Source organism: Ochlerotatus camptorhynchus, unplaced genomic scaffold, assembly GCF_037179485.1.
Source record: "Ochlerotatus camptorhynchus isolate MF236.1 unplaced genomic scaffold, CSIRO-AGI_Acam_v1.1 ptg000008l, whole genome shotgun sequence".
NCBI lineage: Eukaryota > Metazoa > Arthropoda > Insecta > Diptera > Culicidae > Ochlerotatus > Ochlerotatus camptorhynchus.
The window spans coordinates 3159008-3184053 of NW_027040500.1; the positions used below are offsets into that span (position 1 = coordinate 3159008).

Here is a 25046-nt window from a genome sequence, read left to right on the forward strand (position 1 = left end):
ATCAAAGGGGACCTCCTCCGAATGGGTGATATCGGTTGCTTAGTCATTTGACGAAGGCATGGATCATTCTCATTTGAGAAACGCTATATATCATTCGATTGAGTGTAACCTACACACAAACGGAGCTCTGGTCGACATTCCGGCGAAAAAGCAAAGCCAACCTGACACCAACCTGACTTCTATCAAACCCCAACCCGATGTTGACCCGAAATTGACCCGACATAAACCCAAAATTGACCCGACATTAACACGACATTGGGTCGACATCGACCTTAAATTAGCCTTACATTGATCCGACATCGGGTCGACTTGTCTGTTCGGGACCATTTTCCTGGATTTCTTCCATACTCCTCTGTCGTATATCAAATGATACTGAGTGACTCAATTGACAGTGACAATGAGCTTCGAATGAGAAAGGGGCTCTTCAAATTATGGTCATGTGAGAATTCGTTTACACAGAATTGATTGAATGGTTGTAGTGGTTCATCTTCAATCGAATGATATGAAAATTTACAGCACTGCATGTCTTTGACAAAACTGGTTTTATTTTTATGAAAATTCGAAGCAACGTATCCTCAATCAAAACTTAAAGCAGGATTTGAAGTGAAAACCGAGCGCTGCCCAAGAGAACCGAATTCCGTAATTACAACAGGTGGGTCGGTTTGTTTGACAGCGTTCGGTAATTCTTGAGTAAACTGATGTTCGGTTATTTCTGCTTAAATTTATTTTTTGTCAACCGAGATTTTCGGTACCTTTGACAGATTATGGGTAGCCAAAAGAACTAACGACAGCTCGGTTATTTCTCTTTGAACCGAACAGACTACCGAGCGTTCAGCACATAAAAACACGGTTGAAATCAAACCGAGTTTGGTAATATTTTCTAAGTGTGTATTAGAAATACTACACGGTAAGAAAAAAGTACCCAACGGTCAGTTCACTTTTACCTACTTTTGACTAGTTTGTCTCCTTTCTCCTACTAATGTTGTCAAAAACGGACGAGCAAAACCACCCAACAGGGGTAGTAAAGTGTGGGAACCCAACGTTGAGTATAATCATATTTACCTACTGTTGGGTACATCTAACTTACTTTTGGTTAAAAAGCCAGTGGAAAATTCCATACGAACTGCACACAAGTTAATGAAAATTACTTTGACCCGCTTTACCTACTTTTGGGTTCCTGCACTATAGTTCCGAGATGAGTGAAAAGAACTTAATTTTGGGCACTTTTTTCTAACCGTGTAGAGATGGGCGGAGAGAATGTTTTGAGGCAAATGAACTTTCAAAATCTGAGCCAAACGACCATTCCCATTAGATTTTTTCCGAGGATTTCTTATTCTTACTAGATTACATTTGCATTGCAATCGAACAGAAATTCAACCACCTTTATGTTTCGTGTGCTTCTCAAATTCAACTAGTATTTGGAATCAAAAGCAATATTCTAACTCTATTGATTAATTGATCTTAGTTGGTTAATTAATGGCACCAAAAAATGTTCAAAATATTGCGATGCAATCAATTATTAATTTGCACGTCAATCGAATCAAAATTAAAAGTCATGTGAAATGCTAAGTGTTAGCAAGGGTTGCAGACCGAATTGTACTGTCGTTCAAGTTGGACATCGGAAAATCCCACACGCGACATTCGATTTTACCCTCGTTCTGTACGTTAAACATAACGTCGGACATAGTGCGCTGAATAGCGCATCATTGTGTGAATACAGCGCACTATGTCCGACGTTATGTTTAACGTACAGAACGAGAGTAAATTCAATTGGCGCGTGTGGGATTTTCCGGTTTTCTACTGAAACGATAATATTTTGTTTTCTCCGCCAATCTCTCCCTCTGAGTATTTCTAGTGTGTATCTACTCAGCGTGCGCGCAGCTAACCACAGCAAAACATAATTTTTCCTGCATCGTGTGGCCCCCCTCGGGAAAATCTCGAAAATTTTTACTCCTTTTGTGGCAACTCAAATTTTTGAAAAAAAAAATATTAGTCGATTAAGTTGAACTCATTGTGCACCAATAAAAATTCAATGATTATATTTATGAGTTCCGCACGTGAATTTTTGCAATTAGATAAACAAATGATATCAGTGCCAACATTTCAAAGGGGCGTAATTGATTTTGTAAACAATGGCTTTAGCCGTCGATTTCTCGCAAATAAAAGCCCACCCCTCCAAATTACCAATGCTAGCTGGGACATCGTGGGGCCTCCCTTAGTTCAGTCGGTAAAGGCGCAGCTACAAAGCAAGACCATGCTGGAGGTGGCTGGGTTCGATTCCCGGGCCGGTCTAGGAATTTTCGGGTTGGAAAATGTCTCAACTTCCCTGGGCATAGAAGTATGATTGGACTTGCCACACAATTATACCAACGCAAAAATGGTACAGGCATCGAAAGCTCTCAATTAATAACTGTGGAAATGCATCTAGAACACTAAGTTGAGAGCACGCAATAAGCTAATATGCGATATGCAATAAGCTTGAAATGCGAAGAAGAAGAAGAAGAAGAAGAAGCTGGGACAGGAAACATTCCTCTACCTGCTGGTGTCATTCAGTTTCATGAGTGAGCTTTCATTCGCGAGAAATCGAAGACGAAAGTCATTGTTTACAAATGCAATTACGCCCCTTTGAAATGTTGGCACTGATTAATATGTGTCGGACACATATTTCTTATGTGTATACATAAAATTCATGTGCAACACACATGTCCCGACCAACCATTTCGTTAATTTTCTTTAATTTTCTATACATCGATCTTCAAAGCCATTCATAAGAAAAATCGATAGCGATCGTCACCATTTCATGAATAATTGTAAAGATGCTAAAAGTAGAATAGTGAATCGTTTATAAAGATCTTTCTCAAAATATTTCTACTAATCGTTACCAATGTTAAAATATCGATTGTGTTGCCAGATTTTAAATATCGATTTTTGTTGTAAAATCAAAATATCGATACACAACTGCTGATTTTATTTGTGATTTTTTTATCTGCATAATTTCTAGTTTCGATTCCATGCCATCTGGGGTGTACTTGATTTCGTTGTTGGTTGCTAATCCTCGGGTCCACGGCTGCTGTTGTTGAGCTTATCAGCGACAGGCAAACACACTATAGTATGTGGTGTATTGAAATTTCTGTAAATCTTTTCATACGTGAATTCAATATTTATATAAATTTATTTGTCATAACCATCATCCAGTCAGCCATGTAGGTGTAATAGAGGTCAAAAAGGTATCAATTTTCCTCATTGGGTTCCAAATGCCGAGAATCCCACCACGCATGCTATCAGGGGTTATTAAATATATAGACGTAAACTTGAAAAACTACAATGGTAAACATTCGCTACGTCGCGGCCATCGGTCTTCTTGTTCATTTACCGGCAGATTGCTTCTTCCGATGAAATGCCGAATATGTCGATAAATAATATAAACATTGCCATCTGTCACCTGGTGTGTATCGAACTCTCTTTAACCAGCGATGCAAATCGATAACAAGGAGATTATAAATGTGCATCGATGGCAATCTTTGTTGGTCTTTGTCAAAGTTCAAAGTTACGATGATATCAGTATTTAAATATTTATTGATGAATATTTGTAAAGAATACTAAAGTCCATGTGACATATCGAAATTAAAAGAAACTTAGTATGGCACCTTTAAAGATTACTATCATATGACCGATGAAGAAATAATCTTAAATGTAAGTATCGATCAATAAAGATTTTTAAATGTGTACATCGAAATCATAGAAAATTTAAAGTAAAGAATTGACGACATTAATCTTTATTTCTGTATAAAGAACTTTGAAGAAGTTTCACGAACGGTTGGTCGGGGTGGATTCTGTTTATGTGTGTACACATGAAAATCATGTGGAATATTACATGGAAATTCACCAATAAAAATGTGTTGAATTTTATGAGTGTGCATTCAAAAATATTACAAAACGAATATAGATTAAATTTTATGCATTTTATGGTTTTTCAAAATTTATACATTGGTTCGATTAAAATTTTCGATAAAATTATACTAAGTCCGAATAACGGAGTGGAATTCGATCAGTGTTTACTAAAATGACAGGAATAAGAACATCTGGATTCCCTTCGGAGCTTCGTGCTGGTGAAGGGCTTTGTCCCAGCGGATTTCTACTACGCCTGTGATCTGCTGGGCAGCATCGAAATTGTAAGTATTTTTTTTTAAATATTATTAATAAAAAATAAACTAATGAAAAAAGCTTCCTGAGACAATTTTTATTTTCATTTGAAAACAATAATATTTATCATGAATAAAATAAAGAAGCGAAAAATACATTCTCTTGAATAAACCGTATCTATGCATTGTGAGTATATTTCGATTTTATACTATGGCACGCATAAACCATTTTTATACTAAGTTTGCATTCTCTCCCTTTGCGTCGGTACGGAGAGTTGCTATTTAGCGTAACTTTTATACTATTTAGATTTCAATATTTTTTGAGTGTGTGTGTACGAAAAACAGCGAAAAACGTATCATCAGATCTCGAATAACAATAGAAAAGAGCCTATCAGCTTATGTAAACAAAAATTTATAGCCTTTTCCTCCGAGCATTCCTCGCAAAGCTAAGGTCACCCACACAAACTAGCAGCATCATTGGGAATTGTTTTTGCCAGGGTGGCCTACGCATCACGAGGAAACGGCTTAAAAAGATGTGTTGATCAAAGCAGATAGGCCCTTTTCAATTGTTGGTTGTAAGATGTTTTTCAGGAAAGATGGATTCTGTAGTTTCGAAAAAAAAATTAATTATTTATATTTTCAGTGTGGCTGGCAGCTCTCGGTCTGATTTGACAGTTCTGTTATGTCACCGACTTTTCTCATCTCATCAACACTGTTGTTTACATGTGTTTGCCGTTCTCGCGTTGAATTTTCGGGTTTACGCAATTTTGTTTTAATTTAATTACGAATATAATATTCGGTTGGTTAATGTATAATGAATACCCTCAATAAGCTTAAACCATTAGTCAGTAGCGTAAGTTTACTGTCCCGGAACTATGCATTCAAATCCGATTTGAAAATCAAGTGGGTGCGACCGGAAAAAATTCCTTGCTACAAGCCGCAGAAGAGTGGCGATTTGCATCCGATTCGTGCGGTAGGCGGAACCGAGCTGCTGAAAGATTACCAAAATTCGAAGGAACTGGAGAGGTAAGTGCTTCATTGTTGTTGTGATTATATTTTATGCGATTTATTCGATGATATGTTACAATGTTTCCGGATGATAATAAACAGTGCTGATGATACAGTCAAGGCGATGTTCTCCCTTGAACATAACCGCAGACGGGAGATGCTCGAGAACTTCAAGGAGGAAATGGTGAAGCGGGTTCAACGGCATGAGCTGGACTATGGATCTATTGAAGCTAAGTGTATGTTCGATGCGATTGGATTGGATTGGGTGTTAGATTGAAGATTTCAAATGATTTTCCGATTTCAGTGGGTTTGATGACGGCCCAAATCAGAAGTCTACAGGAAGTAATGGAAAAGTATCCTACGCAATCCGCTGCTAAGGTTCATCTGAAGGAACTAATTGATAAAAGAAAGCGTTTCTTAAGATATCTGAGACGCTGGGATTATAGGCGCTTTGAATACATTCTGGAGAAACTCGATCTGGTTTACAAACCGTATCCGACGTAAGTCTGGGTAGATTTTATAACTATCAAATTATGTGCTACAGTATTTTTTTTTTAAAACTACTTCAGGCATTTCCATTGGATTACTCGTAAAGAATCATTGCAAAAGTTGACCGATATTTACTGTGAGAATATAAAGAATACTCGCCTGCAGAGCTATCGACAGTCACTGGAATCGCAACAGGTAGATTTCTTAGCGAAGAAGCTGGAAAACTTGGAATTCATCCGAAAGGAGCAGACTGAGTGTAAGGTCCCTATCACCGTTTCGTCAGAGCAGATTCAAGCAGTGAAAAAGCAATACGCAGAGCTCATGGAGAAACGAAAACAATTGGAGCAGAAAACTCACGAAGAGGAATAAGTATGGTTGATATAAAAAACTGGTTTCTTTATTTCGTGTATAAAATAAAATAATAAAATTAGTTTCTAGTAGAGTATTGAATTGTATAATGATTTTTTTTTGATTAAGTACTTTTGCGTTTTACAATCTACAGTTTACAGATTTCTTGTGCGATTGCGGCAGTTGAGCGATTAAATTTTCTGAACGAAATGCGGTACGCATTCTTTACAAACAAATACTTCATGTATAAAAATATTTTGATATCTTAGAACAAATTCGCTTAAAATAATCCAGATTATTTGAATTACAAACTGGTCATGGCCGGCGGTCGAGCGTATGCTTTGGGGATGAAACCATACTTTCGTGTTTTTGGTGCATAAGCCCAAAGCCACCCGTCGACGGTTTGGTTATTCAGGTCGGCGTAGATCCAGTCCCCTCGTCGAACCGACAGATCATCCGGTGCTTGCGCCTGTTCAAATGAGTAAGTTAGTAAATAACGTTAACAAAATGCTTATTGATTCACATTTACCTTATAATCGTATAGCATAACAAGTTCCGTTCCATGATATCGTAAATCATCGGAACCAATTCCAGGCTGCTGTGGCTGTTGTTGCTGCTGTTGCTGCTGTACAGAATTCATGGTTGTCCCTCCGTTTCCACCTAAATTATTCACACCACCATTCATTTGTGGTATGTTTGAATCATTTGTTCCCACATTTCCATTATTGTTGTTGGTAGGGTTTCCACCGGCAAGATTTTGCTTCGTTTGACCTTGCAGAATATTTTCCGCCGGGTACACGAATCCAGAAGGAATAAAGCCTTCCTGGCCATCACTCCGCACTATCCAGAACCACTCTGGATCTTCACGATTCAACACCGTCACAAACTCACCCCGTTCAACTGAGACGTCGTTCTCGTCCCGGGCGATGAAAGTATATAGTACAATATAACGACCACTTGGGTCCTTAGAAAATGGCAAGAAATCAGGCTCAGAACTAAGACTCGCCTGCGAGTGTTTCAGTGAATTGGTTAGTCCAATCAACCCGGATGTGCTATCGTCAATCACATCTATGTTAATGTCCGGTATTCCCTCGGTTAGGTCGTTATTTGCTAGTCCAACAGACACGTCACGTGGCAGTTTTTTCTTTATGGCCAAATCCGCTAGCTGTGTATTAAACGGCGCACAATACGAATGTGGTATGAAGCCCTCTTGTCGGGTGTCCTGGCCAATGACATACACCCAATCATTCTCCCGGTACAGAATATTCACAATCTGTCCCCGTTTCACTTCCAATTCATCGTCCACGCACGGTGTAAAATCGTGCAGCACAACCATTTTGCTGTCTGGCGAGAGGCCGTGCTCCTTCTCGATGCCCACGCGGACCAGCGTTTCGATGCTGGCTGATCCAGTGATGCGACCCATTCCATGATTCAAACCCAAGCTGCTCGTCAGGTCCTTATCGATGTCGCTTCCGATGGCTAGAGAGAATAATTGAGAATAATGGGTTAGATGCGTGGATATGTCTACAGTCTTCTATCGCTTTGATTTATGGGTGATCCTTTTGTTCAAGAATTCAAATGCTATAATCTAAAAAAAATACGTTGAACTTGAACTATGGTATCATACGTGACAGTTATTGTTTGCGCCATTGAGCTCGGACAAAATTAAAATATGTATCCCGATTTTTTTTTGCAATACACCGAAATCATGTATTCCAAAAGGATATGTTTGTTTGGGCATACATTTATAGTGAATTCGTTTATTATTCAGTTCCAACCTGGATTGGGTATCAAGATAGGGTCTGTTAGTTTTCTGATAAACGTCAGTTTGCTCGTTTGTTTTTAAAACCCACCTCAGGTTGAGGTTCGCACTGACAAAAAGTTCGGTTTCGCACCAACAGCTTTAAATTGATGGATTGTATGCTCGCTTTGTTGCGTATGATGTTCGACGACTCCGAAACAGCCAGAATGATTAGCTGCGCTCATACTAAGGCAGAAGTCATCATCACTGGAGTTCTTTCACCGCACTCAATCAACGTTACTGTGAAGGAACTCTCCGGAACTCCTTTCGATAGTGTAAGTACAGACGGGTGCAACCAATATTATTATGGATATTTTCCTTAACGACTTGTTCGGGGTATCATCCAAACCATTTGTGGAATAGTTCTTTTATTTGGATTTCCGTTCGTTTATAGTTTTTTTTTAAATAAAGGTTCTTCGATGCATCGAAAGGTGGCATTCAATTGAGGATTTTGGATCTCCATGAAGGTACCTAATAAACAAATACCATAAACAAACTGTATCCCGGATGGGTAAACTATCTCACTAATGGTTTGGATGATACCCCGAACACGTCGTTAAGGTCTCTTTTATGGTTATTTTTATTAGGGATTACTAATGAGAAAGCTGGAACGACCTCTGAAATAATTGATCATGTGTTCGAAAGCACAATTTGCAAAACAAATGAATCTGAAAGCTACTAAGAGACAACACTAAGACAAAGGAAAGCAGAACTATTTCACATGCTGAAACAGACATTCAATTCCAACCTTATTGGTGTAGGATGCCCTGTTCACGTTCTGCACGCGCTTCACTACGGTCTTGATCAGTTGGGAGTTTTGAACATGGACTCGATTGTTGTGCAAATTTACAATTCCTTTTCGATCAACACTGTGAGAACAGTTGAAGCAAATCTGCGATTTCATGGAAATCGAGTATCGTAATCTGCAGTCTCATAGTAAAACACGCTGGTTTAGTACAATGACAGCTGTTCATCGAATTTTGTAAATGTTTCCGGCGTTGAAATCGTATTTTTTATCGCAAGACCAGCCCTCAAAAATCCTCGACAAATTTTTCTACGATGAATTAAGTGAATTCTACTTGCTTTTTACAAACTCACTGATGGCCCTTTTTAGCGAAAAATTCAAGTTTCTTGAAAGGGAGCAAAACAAAAAGTGCGTGATTCTCTTGATATAATTCAATTGGCTTGAAAAGTTGAGCCTAGTTCAACTTTTTTCAATTCAAGTGTGTTGATCAAGTCAGTTGAATGGCATGGTTCAAGTCAGTTGAATTCAACTGACTTGATCAATTGACTTACCCTGTCTAAACCCAGCTTAAGCATAAAATCAACTCTGTCAAAGCTCAAAAAAGATACCCGGTTCCGCGGGTATGAGCATAACTGCATTAAATAATTCACAATGCTTAATTGATTCTAGGTGTTCCAGTGGCTTGATTTCCAAAATCCGACAATTCAGTATGAAGACGTTGAAAAACTGAGAAGTTCTTGAGAAATTAAATAAAAAGTTGTTTGATATTTTTAGAAGTAATCTGAATATCGCTGGCTTATCAGAAATTTTGAAGTTTATTTAGTACTTTTTGTAGACACCAGGACACAACGCAATCCTAATAAAATTTGTATGGTTATTTTGCATAACGACGTGCTCAGGGTACCATCCAAGCTATTTGAGGAATAGTGCAGTAATTTGGGTTATTGTTCGGGTATGGCATTTTTTTTATTAGGGAATGAATGTTTGTTTTTAAATATAAAAAACTTGTTCGTATTTTGACCACTTAAAAAAGCATACTATGCTATTTTACCACGGTTTGATTTTCACAGGTAGAAATACGGGTAGAAACCAACACTTTTAAATGAAATAAATCTATTAAAAAGGTCCTTGGTATCAATTTCAAAATGTCCTGATTTTGAACCTTCGCCATATGGTATCCCTATGCTCAAGTTATGCTGATATCATACTGTTTGCCCACACGACAAATATTTGACTCGTTAAGCTTTGCCAAATAATGCTATTTGTCCTATGTGTTTGCCTAAGCCATTACACTTGTCTAATATTTAACAAATATTTCACCAAAAAATATTTGACCAAATATTATAAAACGGTTTGACCAGCTATTTTCAAGCTATTTGTTGACGTATTACATTATTTGCAGTTGACCAAATTTATTTATTTGGCCATTGATTTGATATTTTATTGCTGATGGTAGGGGAAATGGATGTAATGTCGGCCTGAATGCCCCTAATTTGGGCCCATACATAAATTCAACAATCGACTAAATTTTCAATAGCGACCAAAATATCCATTAGTAGTGTCCCAATAACGCGTTCATCTAGATAAAATTGGTAAATAGCAAACTTTTAGCGATGGGCCCATAATTAGATCCATAGGCCAACATTAGAGCCATTTCCCCTATTTGGTTTAATTTAATTTGCGTCAAGAAAGCGAATTTTGCTAATCCCAGATTGAAGATCATATGATCCATATCAGGCTCTGGGTCCACTGGAATCGGTTCTAGAACTAATTTTCTGGAGAAAAACTTTCATATGACAAGTAAATAATCCTCATATCTGGTTTCTTCGTTTGGGGATCTCGTACCAGCTCCTTCAGAATCAGTTCTGAACCATATTTACAGCAGTAATAGATTCATATGATGTGACGCAGCAGACACATCAATTTTTTACAGGAATTTATTCACGACTTGGAAAAGGCCATACGTTTAAAGTTAAATTATAACGGTGAGTACAGCACCGTTTTCAGCAGGTAGTGAAGATGCCCTAACCATTTCTGGGATATATTATCCATCCGAGATACAGTACGCTTATGGTATTTGTTTATAAAGGTGGCATTTGTCTCAAAATAAATACTTAGGAGAAATTTCCCTTATATTCTTTGATCATTTACAAAGATTCCTTTTAGGAAAGACAGGTTCAAATGTTCTACAATTTTCTCGAAATATCGTTGGCAAAATAAAGCCGCCAAATCTCTGCAAATTAAACCATGAAATTTTAAGATGAAGTTCTTCATATAAATAATGAAAATAACAATTTGAAAACCTACTCGAACTGCAATCGATAATATTTCATCTCAAATATAATTGAAGTTGCCCCTTGAAAAATTATTTTCGGATCTCACAAATCGCAAGGTTCTGTATAGACGAGGTTCAAATCTCCATATGAATAATTAAAACTACAATCTTAAAAATGTCGGGATGAGATCATGGATATTTCACCTCAAATGTAAATGAAGTTGGTTCATTGGCATTATGCATTGCAGGAATGGCCAAAGCATCCGTCTAGTCTTGGTGAAGATCACTTGTCAATATAAATAATCTCATAGATTAGATTTCTTTTCTCCTCTGTTTGGGACATAAAACTACTGCGACTAGTAATTTGATCTATTGTAGTGTATCCCGTGTCGTTTAAAATCGTTAGTTTCGTATTGATTGTTGCTATTACCAACAATCAATACGAAACTAACGATTTTAAATTGGCTCACCACTTTAGTAGCCTATTGGTCCCAAGCAAACGATTAACGTACCCTATTCTAGTTGAAATTCTATTACTACACTATGTTTGTTTTGATTCGCTATGAAAGTTTGACAGATAACATCAGGGGTGTGTGGATTCATGCAGAACATGCAGGGGTGAGTGAAATAGCTTGGGACTGCTTGGGACCGTTGTTCTGGTACTGAGTGAGCCAAAAATAATAATGATTTTCTTCGGGACCCAGTGGTCTTAGAGTTACCTCTATGCTATTACTGGCATCTGTGAAACACGTTCATGCCATCATAAAGCTCTTCGTTGTGCTTCGTGATTTGTTTCGTGCGTAAAAGTTCAAAATGAAGTGCAAAGCAAATCTTTGCAAAAATGAATCGAGGAATGGTTTGCTTTATCTATCCTTCTTCCGTTGTCCGCGAAATAAATCGGAATGTGGAGTGTGGGAAGCGTTTTGTGCTCATAATATTACAATACTTCTCCCTCAAACAACACCATGATGACGTCATGCTCGTTTGGCTACACTAACTGACATTTGGCTACATTATACCACAGACAAACAGACATAACACATTGAATATTTCTCACTGTAAAACATCGTCACTAAAATATTACCGGCATCTGTTGAGTACACTGTGGTGGGTAGTACGCTGAACAGATGGCGGTAGTGTGTAAAAGACAACCGCAAGAGAATTGACTATGCGCGCCACAGGTGGCAGTACTACCAACTACGATACTTTTAAATTGACCGTTAAATGCTTGTTCGATGAACAACTTACGAGTGTTATGTCTGTTTGTCTGTGATTATACTTTGCCTCCGCTTATTTATGGAATCTACACTCTAAGCTACGATTACCTAAAATTATAGGTAAAAAAATATCGGTATTTTTTACCGATAAAAATCGTTACTTTTTACTTTAAATAGGATTTTTTTTACCATGTATTAGGAAATTTTTAACGTTAATTACCGGTAACCCATGATGACCGATAATTTAGGTATGTGCATTTTCTTCGATTATCGGTAATTTTTACCGATATCTACGTATTCTTTACCGACTTTACACATGCACATTAGACTGATGCAAATTTTGACATTTTTGCTCGACAGTGCTCATACGGTTCAAAATCGGGTCCTAACTAGCCTCCCAAAATTTGAACTCATTCGATAAGAAACTGACTTGGCACAAACCATTTGAAGTTTATATGGAAATTACTATGGGAAAACGAAATGGTTTTTCATACCCATCTAACAATTTACCATATCGCTCTGCTTCAAAAAAAATTATAACTGAGCTCTCAGCTACAACTTTGTGCAAGACCACTTTTCAATATAATATAAGCATCAAAAGTTATCAATAATTCAAGCCACTAATATCTTTTTTTTTTTTTTTTTTTTTTGTTTATTAATTTATTTGATAAGGCTCAACCGAATTAACTTTACAGAGCCGAGAATTCTTGGTCACTATACAAAACATCTTAAAAATATAGTCAAAAGGTACAACACAATAAACACTTTATCTTCCGCTATCCAAAAAGCCTCCTCCATCAGAACTGGAGCCGCTTCCAGTAGTTTCATTGTATGGCAAATTGTTGTATGCCAACGAGGGTCAGGCGCGTCCATTGCAGCAATGGACACAAAACGTGGTCAGCACTCACACACTCATCACGAAACGGTTGCTTTCCAAAGTCGACGACGCATCGACCGAAAGAACTGCTGATGAAGAACAATGAGGAGGACCACACAATGGTTGCTGCCGAGAAAACAGACGATCGCGTAGCACACATCGAGAGTGGCCTGCTTTTGTCGACAGCCGAGTGAACACTCACTAATATCTTATGATTATGCTCAATCAACTGTTCAGCAGATAACATTGGTGTTTCTGGCGCTTAGAATAGAGCACAAAAATCATGGCTACTATGTCACACTGCAAGATACAGTGTTGCTCACATAACAGCTGCTTGATCATGCCATAGGATTATCAATCTGTTAAACAATTAATAACTATTTTATTTGACGTTTAGCTCAAAAACTATATTCTGCTAAGTTGTAGCTGAGAAAATTTTCCATATGTATAGCTTTTGAATTTTTGAACAGTGCAATATGGAAAAAAGGTAAGAAGACAATGAACAAAAAGTTTGGCTCTCCCATAGTAATTTAAATATAAACTTCAAATGGTTTGTGCCAAGTCAGTTTCTTTTCAAATGAGTTCAAATGTTGGGAGACTAATAAGAACCCGATTTGGAACGGTTTGAGCACTGTGGAGCGAAAATGTCAAAATTTGCATCAGTCTAATGCACATACCATCTTAGCGTGTATAGTATCTATAGATTAGATTAGAATCTGATATCATAGAAATAAGTCCATTGACATTTCTAAAACAAAAGGATTTTTTCCCGTATCTCAGGAATAAAAACCTTTCTACATGATTCTGTGCTGAGATAAGTTCATCATGAAAACCACAATTATGAAATTACCTTGGCCATGCTATAAGGTCTTAACTGGGAAAGTTCAGCAAACTACAATTTAAATATTTTCTATGGCTGCCATCATTGAAATTTCATCCCGAAAATAAATAAAATTATCTAGTAATGAAACGTTATCATAAGATATGAGTGCTCGAAATTTTATATTTTTGAGCGAAGTCGGTCTCTGAGAGGGCTGATTTTAAATAAGGGTCTTACGCGGCGAACCATAGATCTGGGTCTAGTTGCCCAACTTTTGTTCCAAGGGGAATATTCTCACCTCCTTGGAACCTAGGCCCGCATGTATGAGGATTTTTTATGAGTCAATTGAACGAGGATTCTCTTTGCAAAAAACACATTTATAGGGAGGATATGAGAGTTCTGATGACTTGCCTCCTGTATGAGCCTTTATGAGCCATGCATAAAGAGTAGCGAGTTTGCTCCGTAGTAGTCGAGTACCTATCATGCACATTAGACCTGTTCATTTTAAACGAAATGTTCGGAATGCAACGGGTCAACCGTGATTACTGTTCGTCATGTAAATTTGAACTTTTGAGCAAATTTTCAGCAAAATCGGTGTTGATTTAGAGGTGCTTCTAGTTAATTTTATGTTTTCAAGGTAATTTACGGCTTATAATATTTGTATCTCGAGACTTAAACAACGAAAGCTGCTGTAACAACTAAAAATACAGAACCAATAAAAGTCAATTAGATTGACAGAACATAGTTGCATTGCTTTTCAATGGCGACCGATGACTGTTTCATTGATATATGATTTTTTCATAAATATGAATCCTCAGTAGACGTGTTTTTTATCAAAGGCAAGTGTCACTCGAACCATAACAGCAATTTTTAAAATAACGAATATTTTGAATGGCTCGAGTGACACTTGCCTTTGATAAAAAAAAACACGTCTACTGAGGATTCATATTTATGAAAAAATCATATATCAATGAAACAGTCATCGGTCGTCATTGAAAAGCAATGCAACTATGTTCTGTCAATCTAATTGACTTTTATTGGTTCTGTTGTCTTGTGAATGTTAGCTAAAACGGCCTCTTTTCTGATTTTTATCTCTCAATCTATGAAATAAACACGAAAACTATGTTTGAACGAAACTTCTAGAACAATATGAGGAACATTATGCCGTACACTACACATTTTTATATCATACGGGTGGAAAATTCGTAGAACAAATACTTAAAAATTCTTCACTTTTTAAGATATCTTCGAGCATGAAACTAAGTCAAACTTCAATAAAATCACTTCGAATAGTCAACCTTTGGTTACAAAGTTGATACATAACACATTAAACTTTGCTATGAAAGTTGTTACAGCAGTTTTCGTTGTTTCAGTCTCGAGATACAAATATTGTAAGCCGTAAATTACCTTAAAAACATAAAATTAACTAGAAGCACCTCAAAATCATCACCGATTTTGCTGAAAATTTACACAGAAGTTCAAATTTACATGACGAACAGCAATCACGGTTGACCCGTTACATTCCGAACATTTCGTTTAAAATGAACAGGTCTAATGCACATGCTGCAAGCAAGTGGTCGAAAGAGAGGTAAATACAAGAGTTTTGTTTCGAGCATTCTGAATATGCTAAACCATGCAGATCAAAGTAGAGGAGGTTATTATTGAGGAACTATTCCCGCTAATCATAGGAAGTCTCGGGTCCTTATGGACTTCCTAGAGAAGCCTAACGGATATCCCAGTAAAGTCAAAGAAACTATCTGAGAAGTTCTATGAACGCCTCCAAGCTCGTTAAATCCTTTTCCAATTTATTTGTTCCCAAACAGATTTCAGGAGAACCGCTCCGGCACCCGGGAGGGACTTTAAATTATCGATTTTTTTTTTCATAAAATTGGTTTGAAATAGTATGCCGTAATGCATCATTTTTTCCACCTAATCGACTTGATCCAGAACTGATTCTGAAGGAACTTGTCCGGGAGATAAAAAGTCCATATGTATTGATGTTTCAAATTACATAAATAGTCTATTCCAGTGGACCGGGAATCGAACCCAGCATGATCTTGCTTTGTAGCTGCGCCTTTACCGCCTTTACTGAGCTAAGGGTGGCCCCTTCAACCTATTACACTGTTTGTTTGTATATGAGTATTGTCAACCATGAACTAGTTATCAACAGAAAATAAGCTCAATTGGTAGCTGTGGGTGGACGGAGGCATTACTGTAATAACATTCGCAAATAAAAGGCTACCGACTACAAAAAAAAAGATTGCCACGAGTGACTTGAACGATAGTAGCAGCTAGGAACCTGCTTATGTATCAAGATTAATACGAGCATCCAAATACTTAGGTTGATAATTTTAGAGCAACATTCCCAGGAACGATTATTGTTTATCTTTTTTGATTTATTGCGTCATATAAATTATGTGTCAGGTTTAAGTAGATATTTATTGGATTTTTTTTTAATGTACTTCTTAACACTATTTTATGTTTTGAATTATGCTGACATGATCGACGGAATCGAAGCGGGATTTATCTCATATTTACATCCCTGCATATCGAGCGGCATTTTGTTTTTACTTCACTGTTTTGCCCTTGGCATTAACATTTTCACGAAATAGTAACCACTGTATTTGAGACTATAGTGTTGCTGATTTACAGAATTTTACCCGTCTATTCCACGTAGCCGTGAAACAATTATCAGGAAATAACAATGCTATCTCTATTTCTATTCCCCTTTGTCACATAGATGTAGCATGTAGCATATCAACAGGTAATTATGTCAGTGACCTGCTATTGAATGGAATTCTTTTGCAGCCACTACTGCTGCTGCTGATGTTTGTCTCTTTGATGATCTTCTCACTTTTCTTCTTATTTCGAAACTACCATCGTCGCCAGGGTAGATTGCAAAGGCACGCAGGAGTCCCGAATTTTACTTACGTTTTTTCTTCTTTCCCCGTCTAATTCGAACGGGACACAGGAATGCCATAGCTGCGGATGTTTACTACACGTTTCGAAACATTTTAGTGGGTGTTTGAGTAAGAAAATCGATGCCAAAACTGGTGAAAATATCGAAAAACTTATTAGTTCGTACAGAACTGGGATGGAAAGGAATTTTATTTTTACGAGACTGCCATTGCTTATACGTCACTTGCGCCTTGAGGAATTTTGGAGATTGTCAAGTTTGCTCACATCATGACAGATGCTGTCTTATTGGATGTATACTCCCGAGGTGCTGAGTGGTCTCTTCAGGTTTGAGTCCAGGCTTATGCAAGGTCCACACATGCCAACCCAATTATGTTGCTCTATAAGTGCATATTATCGATTATTCGTGATTCAAAGTAGGCTCTCACGGAATACAAAGAACTATCGACATGATGATGGTTTCAAAATTTCTTCACTGTGAGGTATGAAAGACAATTTTGAAAATGCTTGTATTTTATTACCTACCTAAATATTTTAATTAAATTTGGTTTTCACTACGTGGGAAAATTTGAAATCTATCTACCCAAGCGAAAAATAAAATTAAGCTTCTATCGGGTAGCTATTGAAGTTTTTTCCCCCGTAGTCACAACCACATTTATTTAAAATGTTTACACACTTAAAAAATTCATGTAAATTTAGGTACTCTGAGACTGAAGGCCGGCGCACAATGCATACGTTTTCGGTTTTTTTGACAGATAATGCATGGGCTAACTGTCAAAAAACCTGAAAACGTATCTATTGTGCGCCGTCTTTGACATATACGAGCGTAAATTTTGACATAGAATCATAATAGATGCAAAATTCAGCTCAATCAAGCGTACTTTTCGTCTAGTAACGAACTTTTAAGTCTCGGAGCACTTAATTTTACATGACATGTTTGTTTACGTGTCATCCTTTATGTAAAAGATGGATTCCGTCACGTGTAAAATTAAGTATTTCCAAGTGTGTACCTCACCGTGAATGAATTTTGAAACCATCATCATTTCGTTAGTTTTTTCTTCGTCACTACACACTTAGAAATAACTAATTTTACACGAGACGTAATGCACATTGGACGTAAATCATGGAACGTAAACAAACATTTCATGTAAATTAGGTGTTCTCAAACCAAAACATAAGCAACTCGACGAAGAGAACGTTAGATTGAATTGGTATTCTCGTTTCTTTTAACTGATTCTTATATCAAAAGGGCCGCTTACATGTGTCGGTCTCAGGGAACCGAAATTTACACGACTTTTTCGTAGTGTGTACCTTGAAATCGGATCCGGGTGTTACGGATTATGGTTCCAAATGGTCAAATTTATTATCTATCAACACCATATCAAGCGACATTACATCTACTCAAAAAAAAATATGAAGATCGTCGTTTAAAATAATTGTATCGAATTTAACCTCGCGATTTGGTACTGAGGCAGCTCTTGCTGCAACTATAGAAGTAGTCAGATTCAAGAGCATTATTATCCAAGGCTGAGGAGCACTGCTTAATGCTGAATTCTAAATGGTTAACAACTTCATGTGTAATGTAACTAATTAATGAATTTTAAAAGTATTTTGAAATAGGCTGAAACAACTAAAACCTGTTCATAGTATAAATTTAAATAGACTAACAATGCCTCGAACAATTCGCATAGCTTTTTTCACAAGGTGATATTAATTTGATATAATATAATGTGCTACACTCAAAATAATCTTCACTTCAATGCTACGTGAAAACATACTTAGATTTTATCTATCGCACTTTTCATGTAAGGACTACGTGATTCACAAATGGAAGAATTTAAGTTAAGTTTTCTTTATTAGGGAGGCTTTCAGCCTGAGGCTGCTTTGCCTCCGTAAAATAAATGGAAGAACTCATTTCAATACACTTCATCGTCACTGGATTAACACGTAGAAGTTACGGAATTCTTGTGATGAAATTCATGGCGGTTTCCGAAGCTTTTGTATTCGGTTAGTTTTAAATAATGTATGTAGGGGAAATGGATGTAATGTCGGCCTAAATGCCCCTAATTTGGGCCCATACATAAATTCAGCAATCGACTAAATTATCAATAGCGACCGAAAATATCCATTAGTACCGTCCTAATCACGCGTTCATCTAAATAAAATTGATAAATAGCAGATTTTTATCGATGAGCCCAACCTTAGATCCATAGGCCAACATTAGAGCCATTTCCCCTATGTATTATAAGAAAACAACAATTTTATTCGCTCTATTACTATTCACATCTGTAAATACAGGAATTATATTAAAATCCGATGGATAACACGATCAATTAATATAAGGGAATATGATAATCATGCTGCATCGGATAAAGCGTTATAATTCCAATTCAAAACCTTCATATCATCCTTGCCGTCCACCGTTCAGTTAAACCACAGACAAACAGACATAACACATTGAATATTTCTCACTGTAAAACATCGTCGCTAAAACATTACCGCCATCTGTTGAGTACACTGTGGTGGGCACTACGCTGAACAGATGTCGGTAGTGTGTAAACGTCAAACGCAAAGAAATTGACTATGCGCGCCACAGGTGGTGTTACTACCAACTACGATACTTTTTAATTGTCCGTTAAATGCTTGTTCGATGAACAACTTGCGATTGTTATGTCTGTTTGTCTGTGGTTAAACTATAAAGGAACATACGTTAAATTATTACAAATGAAAAATCTCAATCCGTTATACTCACAATTTGTAGCTAAGCCAACGAGATAACAAACAACATTATCATTGACATGTAAACACTCTAAATACGCCATATTGTGTTCTATTTGTGTTCCCTTTTTGAAAATCTCTTAAGGTTTACGTGAACCGCACATAGAATTTGTGTATGTAGAAATCACATAAGTTTCATTGAAAATCTCAGTAGCTTCGAATGGAATAGCCTTTGATATATAAGTGACAGCGTGTAAATTCTATTTACGCTACTTACAATTGACAGAAAAGGAAAATGTGAGACTCTACGTGATTTTTCACCAAACAATAACGTGTCAATTATTTTGAGTGTACTTATTCAATAAAATTTACATCTATGGACAGGGAAATAAAATGGTTTTCATAAGGGGTAAGTGTGCCAGTTTTTAGCCAAACCGGTCCTTTAATTGGTCTTTTCTTTAATTATTTTTTTTATAATTCTTTACCAAATTTATTTCGATGCAACATACAACAATGATAGTGCGATAGTAGTGAAATTAAAAATTTCCCATAGTAATTCGCCATAATCTTCATACAAACTTCAAACCATTTGCACAACCTCTAAACCTTCATCAATCTTGATCATTTTTGTACTGGTTCATATTTTGGAGTTATGAATCAATGTGGAGGGTGGCCCATTAGATTGCAATTAATTTTTTGGATGAAGCATCACAATGGGCACTCATTAGGCTTTAAACTTTTTCTTTCAAGGCTGTTCATTGTTTACATGCTTATTATCCATATCGATTGCATTTTTTTTAAACCAATTATTTTTCTTTCAGGAGTGCCCGCCGATTGGCCTCCTCTTCGTCCTTCCGCTCCTTCTCGGTATACTCCACTATCCCGAATTTGTAGTAGTAATACCACAGAGAACAGACATCCAAGCTTAAACAATTTTTTCGAAAAAATATGTGTAAGAATTCAAATTGAACTCTAGCGCCGCCATACGGAATGTTGCGACTCGAGTTATCACTTTGTGCGATTAATTAGTAAACTGAAATAAAATTTGATTTGAACCTATTGACCGTGTATTCAAATGAACTGTCGAGTTCAAAACAAACAAGACGAAACAACGGAAATCAATCGAGTTGTGTTGTCAATGTGGTAAGATTTAAACACTGCTTACCCTGCATCCGTTCTTCCAGGAATTCGAAAAGCTTCCGGGGGGAAGTGGTCGGAACATAACTTTTTCGTTGCAAGCGCTTGGACTCCACGTGAGAAGAAAATGTCGTGTAGTTCGGGCAATTCAGCATCCTTAGGAAAATTGTGAAAAGATTTTCGCTTGGTAACACCTTGTTTATTTGCGCACCAGTAAAATTCACACTTGCGACCCATGTTTTTAACCGGTTTTAAACAAACAATGTTTTGCTTACCACAATTTTGACATGTTAAGACGTTGATGGGCAGCGACACTAGCGCCACCACGATATTGCTAGTTTCAAATGTCTATTCAAAATAGCAGTTAAATATCTTACACACTTTATAAATTTGACTTGGATGTCTGTTGTCTGTGGTAATACGCACAGCGAATCCAAACACATAAAGCAACCAACGATACAGACAAAACGGTTGCTACTACTACCATGACAAACTCGCTCTGTAGCTCGATCGGAGTGGTAGAAGGATAATCAGGCATAACATTTGATAACGGCACAAAAGCATTTATAAACAAAATTTTCTAAGGCCCTCTACACGCGAACCAAAGTACGTTCACGTAAACCAATACAACTTTCGGAAAGGTGATAGTTGCTCCTATCCGATGATGTTGTTGGTCTGCGTGGGCGTACTTTGGTTCGCGTGTAAAGGGCCTTAGAAAGTTTGTGTACAAATGCTTTTGTGCCGTTATCAAATGTTATGCCTGTAATGATATATTGCTTGCCTACTTTGTTGGAATATTCACGGATGAGAACATAGCTTGATCTGAATCGAGAAGAGACATAACAAAACAATTCCCTTTAACTCACGTGTATCATTTTCGGCTTTACTTCGTGAAGCAGCTTGCCCACAATTTGCTCGTTTCCTTCTACCGCCCCAAGTGAGCTGTGTAGCACGGGGTGCTTGTCATAAAAAAGGAAGAAGATTATATCATTATTGCTTTCCACTTCTGACATAGCGTTATCACAGACTAGCTCTTTGGAATGTATAGAGACAGATAACAGCGCCAAACGATTTGCGACGAGATAGCGTTGAACTGCAGCGTTGGAAGAAAACACGCACACCAGCATGTATGCATGTACGAACCCATACCACTGAGTGCACGCAAAACAATACCTTTCTACCTTGTTATAAAATAGGAAAGTAATCATTTCTCGATTACTTTTTCGAAGGGACGTATCAGCTTTTGTAAACAATGCATTTGATCGTCGATTTGACGTAACTGGTAGCTCACCCACGCATGCTTACACTATCATCATATAGGTCAAATTTTCAGCTACCTTCTAGTGATGTTAGTATGAGTGGGCGAGCCACCAGTTACGCCAAATCGACGATCAAATGCATTGTTTACAAAACCTGATACGTCCCTTCGAAAAAGTAATCGAGATTTGAATAGAATGCGTGCTGCGTTGGCCAAGGAAGATGGCATATTTTATGACGATTGTTTAGCATTGATTTCGATACGTTGCATTTCCAGTAGCTGGGTGCTGGAATAATTCTTTAGGGAGAGAGAATGTTTTTCCCATTTACTTCTAGGCTTATAAAAATTATTTTGTGCAACAGCTTCGAAAATTATCAATTACTATTATAGATTTGCATCTTACTGATACCGGTGATGATATTGGAAACTCTTTCACTCGAAAGCAAAACACATTAAAAGCCCATTATGATGCGAGCTTGGATGTGTGATTGTTTTTTCGAGTGTTTCTGTTGCGAAATGATTACAAAACGGAGTAATCACAAACAAATGAGAATCTTGCTATAGCAATATAATGATGATGACATCGAGGATGATATCCTCCTCATCCTTTGGCTGATAATCATCATCCGCGCTGGCACTTGTCAGTTATTGAGCTCTGTGAGTGACTACCAATAGTTTCAATGTGCACTCACCAGTTGGCACTGAGATCACATAAGGGTGCCTTATTCGAGTAATTGATTAGTGGGTTATCTTGGTAATTATATATCTTTGGTAACACTAGTTTACAAAACAACATAAAAAGTGTGAACTTTAGTGGTTGACCAACGTTTCTAATGCAAAATCCTACGCTGAATTCAATGCCGTGGACAGAAAAAATTAAAGTAGAGCCATTTTTGAGATATACAAAAATTTTGATTTTTTGAATTTTGGACAAAAGCACGATTACTAAAATGTCAATATCTTTGGAACTAGTGCACCAATTTTAATTTTTTTTATGGAAGTTGATCTAAATAAATTTGCTATCGTTCACTAGAATATTATGTCTTAATTAAAAATTTAATTTTGAAGTCATTTAAAAATTTACAGCATTTTTTTTTTATTTTTCCTGCGAATTTTCCATAAAAATCTTGTTTAATCAACATTTTTAATGGGATAAAAAAATCAAAAAATCATTCCATAATTTATTCTTAAAGTCCATTAAAAACTGGAGAAAATGAGCCTTTAATGGATGAAATCGGTTGGAAATTGAAGAAGTTATGAAAATTTTTGTAAAATCATGAAAATTGAATGTTTCAAGATTGTCCGTTGTCCCGCTCCTAGGTTCATGCACCACTTCCAGTAAGCCTTTCTGCGGACGTGTACGCATACGGTGCATTTCACTAACACTACCAGCTGTCACGCAAAATTAAATGGGATATTTTCAACAATATAATTTACGCTAGTGTTTGTGAGACCGCTCGGCGAGAACCTAACGCAACCAACTCAATTTGACAGCTTTCTTTCTTTAACATTGCTTAACGATGTATACGACAAAACGTGAATTCAAGTGTAAAAATGATCCTCAAAAGTTTTGTTACGCGTGTGGCAACTATATATTTACAAAATCGGTCAATTTCACTGCTTTGTTGCAAACTGCATACAGGCTTTATTTTAAAATTGATCCTGGAGACTTTGACGAAGCGTGGATTCCAAAAATATTATGTAGTTCGTGCAAAACGTGCTTGGCTAGGTGGATGTCAGGCGCAAGGTAAATTGATTTTTTGAATAACTTTCATATAAACAATTTATGTACAGCATGGTAGTGCTTTGTTCTTTCCTGATCGACATTATCTTACTTCATCTATTTTTGATAAGTGTTAATGTCTTACTTACTAACTAACTTATTTGTTATCTGTCAGTCGCTATTTGTCCTTTGACATGCCCACCATATGGCGTCGACCGTTTTGTCATGCAACGGATTGTTATTTCTGCTTGACAAAAGTTAAGCAACAAGGACGTCACAAAACAGTTGAGTATCCACAAGTGGCTTCTATGACAAAACCTGTTCCACATTCAAGTTCGGTCCCGTATCCTTTTTATCCAAAGCGGAAACGAGCGCCCTCTGTTGAATCGACCGTTACAAAAAGTGAGGAGGAATTCAAGGAGGAATGCGAGGAAGACTTCGAGGTGGAATTGGAAAGAAACCCAAAACTGTTTACACAATCCGAATTTAATGATTTGGTGCGAGATCTCGACTTATCGAAGGAGAAATCCGAATTGCTGGCGTCACGCTTGAAAGAACACAACATTCTGAGCAAGGAGGTCAAAATTTCTTGTCACAGGAATCGTCACAAGAAATTTGACAAATATTATTCTACAAAGGACAAGGCATGTTTTTGCCATGACGTAAACGGCTTGTTTGAAGAGTTTGGTGAGCCATATGATCCAGCTGAATGGCGTTTATTCATCGATAGCAGCAAGTTGAGCTTGAAAGCCGTTTTACTGCATCAAGGGAATGAGAAACCTTCTATTCCATTAGCTCATGCCGTTAATATGAAGGAAACGTATGAATCAATGGCTCTATTGCTCAATTTGATAAATTACAATCAACACAATTGGAAAATTTGTTCCGATCTTAAAGTGGTTGCCATGTTGACTGGATTGCAACAGGGATACACAAAATATATGTGTTTTTTGTGTAAATGGGACAGTCGAGCTCGTAAGGAACACTACGTCCGAAAAGATTGGCCAAAACGGGATAATTTCACAATTGGTAAAGACAACGTTAAAAATGATCCTCTTGTGGTAAAAGAACGCATAATACTTCCACCACTACATATAAAACTTGGGCTATTCAAAAATTTCGTCAAAGCGTTGCAAAAAGAAGGGCCGGCATTCCAGTACTTGAAATCAGTATTTCCAAATTTATCTGACGCAAAGATAAAGGAAGGTGTATTTGTTGGCCCACAGATCAAAAAACTCCTCAATGATTCCGCATTCAATACAGTTTTGACACCAGATGAGGAAGAAGCGTGGAAATCGTTCCAGCGTGTTGTCACAACCTTTTTAGGAAATTTCAGAAGCCCAGATTATGAGGAAGCCGTCGATGAATTGCTCAAAAATTATGAGAAAATAGGTATAAATCAAAAACATTTTCACTGAACACAGGTGTGAATATGTCTTTGAAGATACATTTCCTACATTCTCACATGGATTTTTTCCCGGAAAATCTTGGTGACGAGAGTGATGAGCACGGCGAACGTTTTCACCAACAAATGAAGATGATGGAACGTCGTTACCAAGGGTTTTGGGATGA

At 37.1% G+C, this 25046-nt stretch overlaps 2 protein-coding genes across 2 annotated transcripts; one reads left to right on the forward strand and one right to left on the reverse strand.

The window, feature by feature from the left end:
• The first annotated feature begins 4888 nt into the window (after positions 1 to 4888).
• Positions 4889 to 6089, forward strand: bonsai (28S ribosomal protein S15, mitochondrial). Its single transcript, XM_065219080.1, has 4 exons — positions 4889 to 5168; positions 5253 to 5386; positions 5455 to 5650; positions 5720 to 6089. The coding sequence occupies exons 1-4, from the start codon at positions 4957 to 4959 to the stop codon at positions 6006 to 6008; spliced, it is 831 nt and encodes a 276-aa protein (XP_065075152.1). The 5' UTR covers positions 4889 to 4956; the 3' UTR covers positions 6009 to 6089.
• Dlish (Dachs ligand with SH3s) lies at positions 6015 to 16881 on the reverse strand. Its single transcript, XM_065219039.1, has 3 exons — positions 16654 to 16881; positions 6517 to 7466; positions 6015 to 6456 (listed from the first exon to the last, which is right to left on the reverse strand). Exons 1-3 carry the CDS (start codon positions 16700 to 16702, stop codon positions 6292 to 6294), a joined length of 1164 nt encoding a protein of 387 aa, XP_065075111.1. The 5' UTR covers positions 16703 to 16881; the 3' UTR covers positions 6015 to 6291.
• Between the last annotated feature and the right edge of the window lie 8165 nt (positions 16882 to 25046).